Here is a 15133-nt window from a genome sequence, read left to right on the forward strand (position 1 = left end):
CAATGACAATACAGTTTCTTTGCAGAAGTATTTTATTTGGTCTTGACAGGAGGAGAAATGTTTTCAGTTAGACAGTCATGATTCACACCCTTCACTTGAATCTGATGACACCGATAATAGACACGACAGACTATACGTCTGGCAATAATAAGTGTAAGAACCGTAACTTGATTAATCGACAACTTGCATGGTACTTGCTCTTGAGTTAATATTCTATATGTTGGTGAACATTTTACTCCTTTCAATCCAATTTAAAAATGAACACATGTATATGTTAACGCTGAGTTAAACGGTTATAGAAAGTCATAATTATCATTAAGATAAATACCGGATTAGTAAATCCTTTATACTTAAGTGTCAGTACAATAGATATCTTAAAATAGCAAGAGATTTACCATTACATATTCAGATCTAATAGACAATTATTGCTTGAGGTACTAATTGCCAGAGAGATGTGAATTAGATTAGAGGGACAGAAAGAGAAGGCAGTATTGGTGAAATGGCTATGATAGGGGGATGGAGGAGTGGTGTGCCTCAGGGTTATTTGTTTAGGCCCCTTTACTTCTGGGGGGGTTTGGAGTAGTGGATGGTGTCCAGGGCGGCCCCGACGTCGCAGTCCTTGGTGTGGAGAAGACGGGTGAGCCAGCCACCCTCATCTGTGAAGCCCATGGATAGCATCTGGGACAGCGACTCCACCAGGCGTGGGTCTGCATCTGGACACAGTGGAGGGTCAATCTGATGTAAGTAACTTCTACTAGTCAATACTACTGTACCAGGGATATAAGAACCATGAGCTAAAGTCACAACTGACACATTCCTAACTGAAGCCACAACTCAGGATATAACTACCACTGACTGAAGTGGTTACTACTAGCAAGGAAGATAAGGAATCACTATAATTAATACTTGGGATGGAGGATATGAGAATTCTAAAACTATCGTACCTTGAGGCAAGTGGGGGTAGGCTGCGGCCTCAGCGAGAGTGAGGGACTTCAGAGGTTCCTGTGAGGGACCCTGGGAAGGGGTGAGGGACCCTAGGGCTTCCAGTGAGCCCTCCTCACCCACCCTGAGAGACTGGAGCTCTCCTGTAGAGGGGTCCACCTCCTTGGAGGTCACGTGAGTCCATTCCTCGTCACCACTGCCCCCGGCGTCTTTACCACCCTGCACATAGAGATACAATATTTAACAACACATACCACCTCTGACAGGCAATTTTATTCTTCACCATTAACTGTGATTAAGTATCATTCATTAAAATGAAACAGATTTTTTAACTTTGATTATTAAGTAATTAAGCTGTAAAGCAGTGTGTCATACCTTAGCCAAACCACTGGCGCTCCCCAGGCTGCTCAGCTCGTCCACCTCCATGTCTCCCTCGTTCGCCCCTGCTCCCTCAGACCTCCCTGTCCCGTTGTCACTCCGAGCACCGGGGTGGCCTCCTGACCCAGGTGGGGTCGTCACCTTGGTCCTCTTCCCCTCGTGCTCCACGTCAATATCCACATCGATACCTGCAGGCAACATGGAGGTAAGTAAGCAATTTCAGTACATTAAAATTTAGAGTAGTCAGTAGATTTCTAATAATGGATTGATAAATGATAAAAAAAAATTATATGGCACTTTTCACTTGGTCTTACCCAGTGGGCTAAGCATGGCTGCCACCCCTTCTCCAATGTTCTTCAGGTAATCCATATTGGCCTGGGACTGCTGGGAGGAAGCAGATGAGGCATCAGAGGATGGCTGACTGTCCTCGGGGGCCGCCTGGCCTGGCTGGGAACCAGAGGGACCAGGCTGGGACCCAGAGGGACCAGGCTGGGCTTGGCTTTGGGCCTGAGCCTGAGCCCACATGCAGTGTCTCATCTTCCGCATCCACTTCCCACGAGGGAACCACTGTGTAGAAGAACAAGATTAAAACTACAGAGGCCATTTTTCTCTCCCTAACCACACATAGATATGTCCCTTCAGGTTTTTGGACCAAAAAACAGTTCCAATGGAGTTTTAAATTGCTCAGATGTGTATCTGCAAGTATATTCACTTTAAAACATAAGCAATAAACATACGTGTCTCACCTCGAATGTGTTGTTGAAGGGGTGCCAGATGGGTAGGAGGACGTGCTCCTTGTGGAGCCCCTTGGCCTGGCACGAGGAGCAAAGGTCGTAGTTTGAGCACACAGTGCACTTGAAACGGGTCCCCGCCACCGGGCCCTCGCATTCATCACAGGTCACGTTGGGGTGCACCATGGGGGGTGCATGAGGGCCATGACCATGAGGTGGTGGGCCATGGGGTCCCATATGGGGTGCTCCAGGGTGAGGGGGAAAGGTGAAAGGAGGGACACCGCCCGGGAAGGCAAAAGCAGGGAACTCACGCCTGTGCTCCTTCTTCTCTGTAAGGGAAAAAAAGGATATGCGGGTAGGTATTAATAACTACAATGTTTCAGTAACAATGAGAATGCTATGTCATAAGTGGTAATAAAAACTTAATACCAGACAGATTCATCTTTATATATTATATTTGAAAATGCACCATCTTTGATCACAAAAGACTCACCCTTGATGAAGAGGCGGAAGGTGTCGTCCTTGATGCAGGTGAGGCCCATGATGAGCTCATCGTCGGTGGAGAAGGCGATCATGTCACCGTCCTCGTCTGGGTACAAGGTAAACAAAAAAAAGACGATGCATTGTCACACACTGATCTCCTCACGTGTTTCACAAGCCATTGTTTGCTGTCAGCTCCTTATCTAGGCCAGATGATTAGATAATAGCAGTAGGAGTTCACTAGTAAGGAAATCTGTCCACAGCTTATCCTCACTGGCTTATTTTATTTGAAACAGAGGTTAAGGGAATACTGTTGTTACAAAGGTGTTGTGCTCAGACCAACACCTATGTCAATTTCCAGTTCAGTTATTGAAAATTCCCAAATGTTTTCAATACATTCATTTCAAGTCATGTATTGAAAAACAATTAATTTCCTGGTTTGACTGAGTTGTAATGGAATTGACCCCAACCCTGATGCCCAATATGGAAAACATCAATTTTGTGATGTGGTACTAGTCAATAATACTACTGTATGTAATTGGTCAACTTTGATTCCCTTTTTGGGAGGAGAGCTCTTACAGGATTTGATCTTTTTTTGGGAGGGGGGGGGGGGGGTGTTAATGCCATCTGTTGCTAAGTTATTCCACTATGAACTGATGGTAGGCCTACAAGTAGAGCGATCTCAGAGAAATGTAGTAGAACAGGTATACATCATTGCATATATGACATACATGTAACAGCCTATTTGCTGCTCACTCTCGATCTGACATTCACTATGAAATGCAATGTCAAATGTAGACTTCAATAATGTTCTGTGTACCAGTTCTACCAGATTTTTTTCTGGTGCATAAAGACAAATTGTCATCTTGAGATCTATACTGTTATTCGTCAAGCTCACTCCTGTTATTGAAACTTTCAATCAGCAGATTATTTCACTTAATTTATTGACGCACTTTGGTCTAGGCCTATGACACGACATTAATCAATTGATAGGCCTACTCAAGTAAACTAGGTAGTAAAGTTAGCAATAACTTTAGTTAGCAATTACTAATTAAGTTAGCAATTACTTTGTCGGGCGCGATGTTATGGAATATTACAACAAAATTACCGCCAGAAATATTGATGACAATAACACGATCGAAAACACTGTACCATAGGCCTGTAATGAAACACTTGACAGTATAGGCTTACCTTTGTAAAACATTTGGTAGGGGACATTTCGCAGTGTTGAGAAAACATCAACAACCTTTCGATTCAAATACTCAAAACTCGTTGAAACATCTTGGTCGACAGCAAAGCGACGAATTTCTTTCGGTATGTGTTCCTTCCCAAGGAGATAGGCTTTCACGGTCATAGACATAGTCGAGTCTTCTCACGACTTACTTTCAGCCCAATTTTTCGCTGTAAAATATTTGTTGCGCAGTTAAAATGTTAAAGGCCGGCTCCACTGTAAGCTCGCTGTCAGTGCGTCTCGCTGTTCTGGGTACAGTTCCGCGTATAAACCTTAATACGACGGCTGGTGTAATATTTATACGTCGGTCTAGCCAATCACGAGGGTTTCGTGCGGCATCGGGGGGGGAAGTCCACGGTCCAAAATGACAAAGCTCTATTCGCCTTCTGTTATTGTGCGCAAAAGGCAAGGTAATGTAAACAAATGGGTGGGACGCGACGCCAAAGGGTAAAATGGAAGGCCGAGGAATGACAAGGCACTTTCCATACGGGAATTCCCCGCGTGCAGACTTGTCTCATAGACTAGACGTAACATAATAAATGTCAATCTGGAATACTCTAATTACTATATGTTACATTTGATATGGTTACAGAAGATAGGGTGGGTGGTTGGTTGTAATAACGGGAACATCTAGCAACCCAAAGGTTGTGTGTTCAAATCCCATTACGGACAACTTTAGCATTTTAGCACCTACTTACTACTTAGCATGTTAGCTAACCATTCCCCTAAACTTAACCCTTTAACCTAACTCATAACCTTAACCCCTAAACCCTAGTGCTAGCTAGAGTTAGTCACCTACCTAAAGTTAGCGACAACAAATTGGAATTTCTAACATGTCATATGTTTTGTAAATTCGTAACATATTGTACCAATTGTAATTCCTAACATATCATACGAAATGGATGATAGACATCCACAAATTAATACATCCCATACATGCCTCGGATTTATATATAGAATAATACGAAATGCTCTGAGACCATGTTGTAGAGTGAGATCAGCGTCATTGGACCATAATTTAACTGGACTGAGCTCTAGACTTGTAGACTTGACTTTAAACATTAAGACCTCGTTTACTACTTGATATTTGAAGAGGGGGTTTGCGGATATTTATAGTCTGTCAAAATAGTCCACACTGGATTCACATAGCCTGAACCAACTCTATTATTGCTATTTAGTCATATAAAATTGTGAGGAATATATTTGGCTTAAGTCAGAGAGCTAGACTACTGTAGGCAGGTATCCACATTGTAAATTCGTATGCAGGTGGGCTAATAAAAAGACCATGACCATGCACTTTGTTCTAGTGCCCTAAAAGACCTAGGCTATAAGGAGATGTGCCCAACTTATAAAGCTATGTGCCCTATACTTGTGTTGTGTGTAGAATAAGTTAGTTGATTTGGCCTACTTTGACAAACAGCATTATTAAACCAAGACATGAGCTAATGTACGTTTTAATAGGATAATATGTCACTATTATTTTCAATACATCTACTAAAAGCATCTAGGCTAGACACAATTAGGCAGGTAGCCTAGTGGTTAGAGCATTGGGTCAGTAACTGAAAGGTTGCTAGATCGAATCCCCGAGCTGACAAGGTAAAAATCTGTCATTCTGGCAGGTAACTCACTGCTCCTAGGCCATCATTGTAAATAGGAATTTGTTCTTAACTGATTTGCCTAGTTCAATAAAAAATTATATTAGTTTAAAGAGGCCTATTCATCATTGTGCAGTATTTTATTTATTTAACTAGGCAAGTCAGGTAAGAACAAATTAACTGTCTTGTTCAGGGGCAGATCAACAGATTCCTGTCAGCTGGGGGATTTGATGTGGCAACCTTTCGGTTACTGGCCCAAGCACTAGGCTATCTGCCCATTAGGCAACCTAGCCCAGCCAATAGGAAAATGATCAAATATAGGCCTGTGATTATTACACCTTCAAGGTGATATGTTGTGTCAGGCAATGGTTCAATGCACTTTATTGCTCAGAACATATTCAACCAAAGTGGTGTGTCTGGTGATCTGGGTGAAAGAGAGTTACCATCCGTTTTGTCACCAAAGCCCCATATACTACCCACCACTGCGACCTGTACGCTCTCGTTGGCTGGCCTTCGCTTCATAATCGTCGCCAAACACATTGGCTCCAGGTCATCTACAAGACCCTGCTAGGTAAAGTCCCCCCTTATCTCCGCTCACTGGTCACCATAGCAGCACCCACCTGTAGCACGCACTCCAGCAGGTATATCTCTCTGGTCACCCCTAAAGCCAACTCCTCCTTTGGTCGTCTCTCCTTCCAGTTCTCTGCTGCCAATGCGTGGAACGAACTACAAAAATCTCTGAAACTGGAAACACTTATCTCCCTCACTAGCTTTAAGCACCAGCTGTCAGAGCAGCTCACAGATCACTGCACCTGTACATAGCCCATCTATAATTTAGCCCAAACTACTACCTCTTCCCCTACTGTATTTATTTATTTTATTTATTTTTCTCCTTTGCACCATATTATTTATATTTTAACTTTGAACTTTCTTCAAATAACAAATCTACCATTCCAGTGTTTTACTTGCTATACTGTATTTACTCTGCCACCATGGCCTTTTTTTGCCTTTACCTCCCTTATCTCACATCATTTGCTCACATTGTATATATTCTTATTTTTCTACTGTATCATTGATTGTATGTTGTTTTACTCCATGTGTAACTCTGTGTTTTGTATGTTGTCGAACTGCTTTGCTTTATCTTGGCCAGGTCGGAATTGTAAATGAGAACTTGTTCTCAACTTGCCTACCTGGTTAAATAAAGGTGAAATAAAATGTTTAAAAAATCAACAACAAAAAAATCATCAATTACCACACCCACAATATCCAAATTGGCTATATTATAGAAATTAATTAAAAAAAATGTTCATTTGGTCATCCGTAGAAAGCGCAGGATGCTTCTAGAAACAGATATAGACACTAGATCAGATCTGTTTATGGCCCAATGACTATGTTGTCATAATTCATGGTCGTTACTAGTTACCACAGCCACAAAGTTGTAATTATGGCTAAATCACGCCCATTTATAAAATGTATCTTCTTAAAATCTAATTTTAAACCAAATCATATGCCTAACCGTTAAATTAAGACCAAACATCACATGTCTGTTTTCATGAATTTTTACAATATAGCCTACAGTTTCAACTCTGTGGCTGTGATAACTAGTGACAACCGTGAAAGAACGACACATTTCGTCTCACCCTTACTTTCTGCCTTTTGGTGGTGCTCCGTCATCTGATTCTCATGTCCCATGACCGCATTATCAAACTGGGGATTTTTTTTCGCGCGTTTGGTAATCCGTAGAAAGCGCAGGATGCTTCTAGAAACAGATATAGATACTAGATCAAGTCTGTTTATGGGCCGATGTCTATGTTGTCATAATTCATGGATCTTAACCATTAAATATCTGGATTACTGACATCAAGACTATTCATTTACATTAGTTGTGGTATGACTATTGTGTTGTGCTTTGACAAGTCTTGTTCATTGTCACTCAATTTGTCCAATGAATCTATAATTATTACCATTATGCTCAAATGACCATGCTCATAACTTTATTGTGGGGTGTACGCACGCACGACTTGCCTACTGGTCAGAGGGTTGTCACTAATTATCCCAGCCACAAAGTCAAATTGCCTATATTGTTGAAATTCATAAAAACAAAAATGTGCTTTTTGGTCCTAATTTAAGGTGAGGGGTAGGCATAAGGTTAGCAGTGTGGTTAAGGTTTAAAATCATATTTTAAGAAGATCAATTTTAGAAATAGACGGTGTTTAGCCTTAATAAAAATATGGTCGTTACTGGTTACCACAGCCACAAAGTTGTAATTATGGCTAAACCACGCCCATTTATAAAATGGATCTTCTTACCATTTAATTCTAAACCTAATCTTATGCCCAACCTTAAATTAAGACCAAACGGCACATTTGTGTTTTCATGAATTTTGACAATATAGCCTTTCCGGTTTTAACTTTGTGGCTGTGGTAACTCGTGACAACCGTGAAAGAGCGATACTTTTCGTCTCACCCTTACTTCCTGCCTTTTGGTGATGCTCCGTCACCTGATTCTCATGTCCCATGACCGCTTTATTAATTAAACTAGGGATTTTTTCCGCGCGTTTGGTGATCCGTAGAAAGCGCAGGATGCTTCTAGAAACAGATATAGACACTAGATCAGATCTGTTTATGGGCCGATGACGATGTTGTATAATAATTCGTGGACCTCTACCATTAAATATCTGGATTAAGTCTTATTCATTGTCACTCAATGTGTCCAATGAATCAATCATTATTACCATTATGCTCAAATGAAAACGCCCATAACTTTAAGAATAGCCTATGAATGTGAATATATTGAAATGTTGCAAATTTCTATGATTGAACTAGATGATGATCATGATGTTATATCCATTGTTATGGTTATTTTAGGACTCTGGGGAGTAATTGTCTCTGGTCGTAAATGGTGGGATGATCGCACGCACGACAGGCCTACTATGTGGCATGCGTAAAGTTCTACTTTCACCGCTAGATGATAGCATTTCTCCACGAACCTAAGGCCTGCCACATGGCACGCATATAATATTATTGAATGCCAGGGACCTGTTGTAATTGCAGGATATTGCTGAGAATTGTTAGAAGTTCCCTCACAAAGATGTTTCATTTGTACATTTAGCCTATCCCTGGCAATTTGTGGCAAATGTGCAAAATGATTGATGTTTATTCTTTCTCATTGGAATAACCACATTTGCTTTGCAGACATTATTCACGATTTTTATAATGGCGCATTTATCAAAACGAAAATATTTAGGCCTAGCCAACGTTGCGGATAGACAACGTGTACTGTTTGATAGTTGCCTGTTATTGCACAATTCTCATTTTGAAAATTCAACATTAAATAGTTGACAGTAGTACTATCACCACCTACACAAGAGCTATGAATTGCAGGCTTAGTCGATACGAAGAAAGTAAAATAATAATAATTGCCTGCGCTAAAAATATCACTATATTGGTCTGCTAATACAGTTTTGGTACCCTTCCCCAGATCTGTGCCTCAACGCAATCCTGTCAACCTCATGGCTTGGTTTTTGCTCTGAGATGCACTGTCAACTCTCGGACATTATATAGACAGGTGTGTTCCTTTCTAAATAATGTCCAATCAATTGAATTTACCACAGGTGGACTCCAATCAAGTTGTAGAAACATCTCAAGGATAATAAATGGAAACAGGATGCACATGAGCTCAATTTCGAGTCTCATAGAGAAGGGTCTGAATACTTATGTAAATAAGGTAATTCTGTTTTTTACTAAAACCTGTTTTTTGCTTTATCGTTATGGGCATTGTGTGTAGATTGATGAAGAAAAAATATATTTGATCAATTTTAGAATAAGGCTGTAACAAAATGTGGAAAAAGGGAAGGGTCTGAATACTTTACAAATGCACTATATACACTATCGTTCAAAAGTTTGGTGTCACTTAGAAATGTCCTTGTTTTTGAAAGAAAATAACACTTTTTGTCCATTAAAATAACATCAAATTGATCAGAAATACAGCGTTAATGTTGTAAATGACTATTGTAGCTGGAAACGGCTGATTTTTAATGGAATATCTACATAGGCGAACAGAGGCCCATTATCAGCAACCATCACTCCTGTGTTCCAATGGCACATTGTGTTAACTAATCCAAGTTTATCATTTTAAAAGGCAAATTGTTCATTAGAAAACCCTTCTGCAATTATGTTAACACAGCTGAAAACTGTTGTTCTGATTAAAGAAGCAATAAAACTGGCCTTCTTCTAGTCTTAGTTGAGTATCTGGAGCATCAGCATTTGTGGGTTCGATTACAGGCTCAAAATGGCCAGAAACAAAGAACTTTCTTCTGAAACTCGCCAGTCTATTCTTGTTCTGAGAAATTAAGTCTATTCCATGCGAGAAATTGCCAAGAAACTGAAGATCTGGTTCAACGCTGTGTACTACTCCCTTCACAGAACAGTGCAAACTGGCTCTAACCAGAATAGAAGGCCCCGGTGCACAACTGAGCAAGAGGACAAGTACATTAGAGTGTCTAGTTTGAGAAACAGACGCCTCACAAGTTCTCAACTGGCAGCTCCATTAAATAGTACCCACAAAACACCAGTCTCAACGTCAACAGTGAAGAGGTGACTCCAGGATGATGGCCTTCCAGGCAGAGTTCCACTGTCCAGTGTCTGTGGCCCATCTTAATCTTTTATTTTTATTGGCCAGTCTGAGATATGGCTTTTTCTTTGCAACTCTGCCTAGAAGGCCAGCATCCCGAAGTCACCTCTTCACTCTTCCTTCCTGAGCGGTATGACGGCTGTGTGGTCCCATGGTGTTTATACTTGCATACTATTGTTTGTACAGATGAACGTGGTTCCTTCAGGCGTTGGGAAATTGCTCCCAAGGATGAAACAGACTTTGTTTTTGTTTTTTGGGTGGGGGGGGGGGGGCTGATTTCTTTTGATTTTCCCATGATGTCAAGCAAAGAGGCACTGAGTTTGAATGTAGGCCTTGAAATACATCCAGCAGTACACCTCCAATTGACTCAAATGATGTCAATTAGCCTATCAGTAGCTTTTAAAACCATGACATCATTTTCAGGAATTTTCCAAGCTTTTTAAAGGCACAGTCAAGTTAGTGTATGTAAACTTCTGATCCACTGGAATTGTGATACAGTGAATTATAAGTGAAATAATCTGTCTGTAAACAATTGTTGGAAAAATGACTTGTGTCATGGACAAAGTAGATGTCCTAACCGACTTGCCAAAACTATAGTTTGTTAACAAGAAATTTGTGGAGTGGTTGAAAAATGAGTTTTAGTGACTCCAACCTAAGTGTATGTAAACTTCCGACTTCAACTGTATGTATGTATGTATGTATGTATGTATGTATGTATGTATGTATGTATGTATGTATGTATGTATGTATGTATGTACACAGTTGAAGTCGGAAGTTTACATGCATATATATCAGTACCAGTCAAAAGTGTGGACACACCTTTTCTTTATTTTTACTATTTTCTACGTTGTAGACAGTGAAAACATCAACACTATGAAAGAACACTTATGGAATCATGTAGAAACCAAAAGAAAAGTGTTAAATCAAAATATATTTTAGATTTTGGATTTTTCAAAGTAGCCACCTTTTGCCTTGATGACAGTTTTGCACACTCTTGGCATTCTCTCAACCAGCTTCATGAGGTCGTCACCTGGAATGCATTTCAATTAACAGGTGTGCCTTGTTAAAAGTACAGTTGTGGAATTTCTTTCCTTCTTAATGTGTTTGAGCCAATCAATTGTGTTGTGACAAGGTATACAGAAGATAGCCCTATTTGGTAAAAGTTCATATTATGAAAAGAACAGCTCAAATAAGCAAAGAGAAACGACAGTCCATCATTAATTTAAGACATAAAGGTCAGTCAATTCGGGAAATTTCAAGAACTTTGAAAGTTTCACCAAGTGCAGTCGCAAAAACCATCAAGCGCTATGATGAAACTGGCTCTCATGAGGACTGCCACAGGAAAGGAAGACCCAGAGTTCCCTCTGCTGAAGAGGATAAGTTTGTTTGAGTTAACTGCACTTCACTTCAGATTGTAGCCCAAATAAATGCTTCACAGAGTTCAAGTAATAGACACATCTCAACGACAACTGTTCAGAGGAGACTGTGTGAATCAGACCTTCATGGTCGAATTGCTGCAAAGAAACCTCTACTAAAGGACACCAATAATAATAAGAGACTTGCTTGGGCCAAGAAACCGTAGCAATGGACATTAGACCGGTGGAAATCTGTCCTTTGATCTGATGAGTCCAAATTTGAGATTTTTGGTTCCAAACGCCGTGTCTTTGTGAGATGCAGAGTAGGTGAACAGATGATCTTCGCATGTGTGGTTCCCACCATGAAGCATGGAGGTGTGATGGTGTGGGGGTGCTTTGCTGGTGACACTGTCTGTGATTTATTTAGAATTCAAGGCAAACTTAACCAGCATGGCTACCATGGCTACCATTCTGCAGCAATACGCCATCCAATCTGGTTTGCGCTTAGTGGGACTATCATTTGTTTTTCAACAGGACAATGACACAACACACCTCCAGGCTGTGTAAAGGGTATTTTACCAAGAAGGAGAGTGATGGAGTGCTGCATCAGATGACCTGGCCTCTACAATCACCCGACATCAGCCCAATTGAGATGGTATGGGATGAGTTGGATCGTAGAGTGAAGGAAAAGCAGCCAACAAGTGCTCAGCATATGCGGGAACTCCTTCAAGACTGTTGGAAAAGCCTTCCTCATGAAGCTGGTTGAGAGAATGCCAAGCGTGTGCAAAGCTGTCATCAAGACAAAGGGTGGCTACTTTGAAGAATCTAAAATATAAAACATTAGGGTACTACATGATTCCATATGTGTTATTTCATAGTTTTGATGTTTTCACTATTATTCTATAATGTAGAAAATAGTAAAAATAAAGAAAAATGCTTGAATGAATAGGTGTGTCCAAACTTTTGACTGGTACTGTATGTATGTATGTATGTATGTATGTATGTATGTATGTATGTATGTATGTATGTATGTATGCATGCATGTATGTATGTACAGCTGTAGAAGGATAAGTGTGTTGATGAACTATCTCACCCCAGGTTTAATGGACTGAGATAGTTAGAGCATGGGGAGCTCTGCCTAGTAATACAGTACGATACAGGTTCTTAGATCTGGTGTGATCTCACACTGTTTCACCCAGGGAAGAGGCTGAGATTGGGAATAGCTTTCTGGAATTTGTTTCAGACAAACAGTATTAATTTCATCAACAATAAATGACACCGTTTGATTAAGCTGATCTGCCCGGCTCTCCAAGACAGCCCCTAGTCGGTCACTTCAGTCACTATATCTTTTTTACTGGTGCGAACCCAAGTCCCAGGACACTTGACTTGTACCTAACCTCAACTAGAAACAATGTTTACTCGCACTCTTACTTTCATGTAGGCTATTTTCGATTTGATCACATCAGAAGCTCTATTTTCCTATGTGCTCATTCATCTGTGAGGCAGCTCTTGCACCGCGGTCCACAAATGCGAGTTGCGGTTGCTTTTTCCTATGGGAAAAACTATTTGTTGATTTTTAGGAATACAGTAATACGTCTGGCATTTAGGGAAAGTGAAAATTCTCCCCTGTTCAAGAAACCATTTACCCCCCTTGATGATTATGATGGGGAGAAAATCAGATCTGTAAATTGTTTAAGCTGTAGCCATATGGTTAATTATGGCTGGCATTGGTAACAATATGTCACAATATCAATGTTGCCAACTAAGGTATATGAGAGGATAGTAGACCTAGTTGGATAAAGCTATCTGAGTGTACACATGATGGAAGTTTGAGGTAACCTAAATATTCATTATTTAATAGAAAAACTATTATGTGACAAATGGTTGTGACTAAAACTAGACTAAAATTGTCCAGAGTTTAAGTTGACTGATTAATTTTATGACATTCCCCCCTGGGTTTTTATATTTTTATTGAACTGAAATAAAATATGCATAAACATACATACATGACAAATCGAGGGACTTTTATTTTGAAATTGGAACTCGCTGGATTTTTATATTGGAATGATAAATCGAGGGACTCTTATTTTGAAGTGTTTCATCCAGCTCAGAGATACATCCAGCTGGATGTAACTCAGAGCCAGATGCTGGATGTAACTCTGAGCTGGATGTTACTCAGCTCAGCTGGATGTACAGTTGAAGTCAGAAGTTTACATACACCTTAGCCAAGTACATTTAAAAACTCTGTTTTTCACAATTCCTGACATTTAATCTGAGTAAAAATTCCCTGTTTTAGGTCAGTTGGGATCACCACTTTATTTTAAGAATGTGAAATGTCAGAATAATAGTAGAGAGAATGATTTATTTCAGTATTTCTTTCTTTCATCACATTCCCATTGGGTTAGCAGTTTACATACACTCAATTAGTATTTGGTAGCATTGCCTTTAAATTGTTTAACTTGGGTCAAACGTTTCAGGTATCCTTCCACAAGCTTCCCACAATGAGTTTGGTGAATGTTGGCCCATTCCTCCTGACAGAGCTGGTGTAACTGAGTCAGGTTTGTAAGCCTCCTTGCTCGCACACGCTTTTTCAGTTCTGCCCACAAATGTTCTATAGGATTGAGGTCAGGAATTTGTGATGGCCCCTCCAATACCTTGACTTGGTTGTCCTTAAGCCATTTTGCCACAACTTTGGAAGTATGCTTGGGGTCATTGTCCATTTGGAAGACCCATTTGAAAGACCCAATATATCCACATAATTTTCCTACCTCATGATGCCATCTATTTTGTGAAGTACACCAGTCCCTCCTGCAGCAAAGCACCCCCACAACATGATGCTGCCACCTCAGTGTTACAGCCCCTACTGCTAATTTGTGTAGCCTATAAAACAGGTGTGTTCCAGTCAGGTGTGGAGAGAGATGCACTGCTCCTGCTGGCCCTAAAATGGAAGTGGTAGTCAGAATCCCATTTAACTGATTTGATTGTTATTATGGGCCTACGAAAAACCGTTGATTTAAGTTTATCTTTTCTTTTGGACAAATGTTCTAGGTAGGTTAAATAACTCTATGGATTTGGGAATATGGTTTGCTTTCCATGTTATAGCAGAAGTCAAATGAAATGTAAAGATGCACTGTGCACCCCGTCAGGATCCGAATATGGAGAAGCAGTTGTAGGCTACCTCGGCACATATGCCATTCAATCCATGAGCGAAATCTGAAAATTAATGAACGGATATGAAGGTAAACCTGGAACTGCTGCATCACACGTTTCAACGCCCACTAGCAGAGTCGCAACACTACATGGCATGCCTCTTAACCACTCCGTCCGCACTGACTCGAGAAGGATCAGAGAGAGAGAAAACACCCCCCTCCTCCTCCTCTTTTCTGGCAACTCCTCCCCAAGCACTCCCTGCTTGTGCAAATGAGTAGTCAACCCGAGAGCAGAGCGCCGCGCAATAACAAACTCAGCCTCCGCTCTGACTGCCAGGCGTGAAGAGGCATTTCTATACTGGAAGTGCAGCAAACGAGCTGAGAGAGCCCAGATACCCCCGCACTCAAGTTCGGACATGAGCCCGGGGATCCGGAGATGAGGCTCCGAAATGGCACCTTCCTAACGGTCGTATTGTTCGGTTTATGCGGACTCATTTCGCTCTCCTGGTACACTGCATTCAGCAACTCCAAAGGTAAAGTAGCTGCTATATCACACCACGAGGCGGGGGAGTGTTGAGGCGATTTGGTAGATTTCGTCTGATGTTGGAGACGAACTACACAAAACATCGGTCTGATCTCG

The 15133-nt window shown here is 40.8% G+C and overlaps 2 protein-coding genes across 2 annotated transcripts in view; one reads left to right on the forward strand and one right to left on the reverse strand.

Annotated features, from left to right (window-relative positions):
• Positions 1 to 18: 18 nt before the first annotated feature.
• sqstm1 (sequestosome 1) lies at positions 19 to 4011 on the reverse strand. The gene is made up of 3 exons (NM_001139753.1): positions 3723 to 4011; positions 2619 to 2640; positions 19 to 633 (listed from the first exon to the last, which is right to left on the reverse strand). Exons 1-3 carry the CDS (start codon positions 3889 to 3891, stop codon positions 549 to 551), a joined length of 276 nt encoding a protein of 91 aa, NP_001133225.1. The 5' UTR covers positions 3892 to 4011; the 3' UTR covers positions 19 to 548.
• A 10499-nt stretch (positions 4012 to 14510) lies between these two features.
• mgat4b (alpha-1,3-mannosyl-glycoprotein 4-beta-N-acetylglucosaminyltransferase B) overlaps positions 14511 to 15133 on the forward strand; it is a 242742-nt gene continuing 242119 nt past the window's right edge. Inside the window, exon 1 of the mRNA XM_045723878.2 lies at positions 14511 to 15026. Coding sequence (XP_045579834.1) covers positions 14930 to 15026 — 97 coding nt within the window. The 5' untranslated portion in view covers positions 14511 to 14929. The remainder of the gene's footprint in view (positions 15027 to 15133) is intronic.

The sequence above is a fragment of the Salmo salar genome, chromosome 09 (genome assembly GCF_965601325.2).
Source record: "Salmo salar chromosome 09, fSalSal1, whole genome shotgun sequence".
NCBI classification, from domain to species: domain Eukaryota; kingdom Metazoa; phylum Chordata; class Actinopteri; order Salmoniformes; family Salmonidae; genus Salmo; species Salmo salar.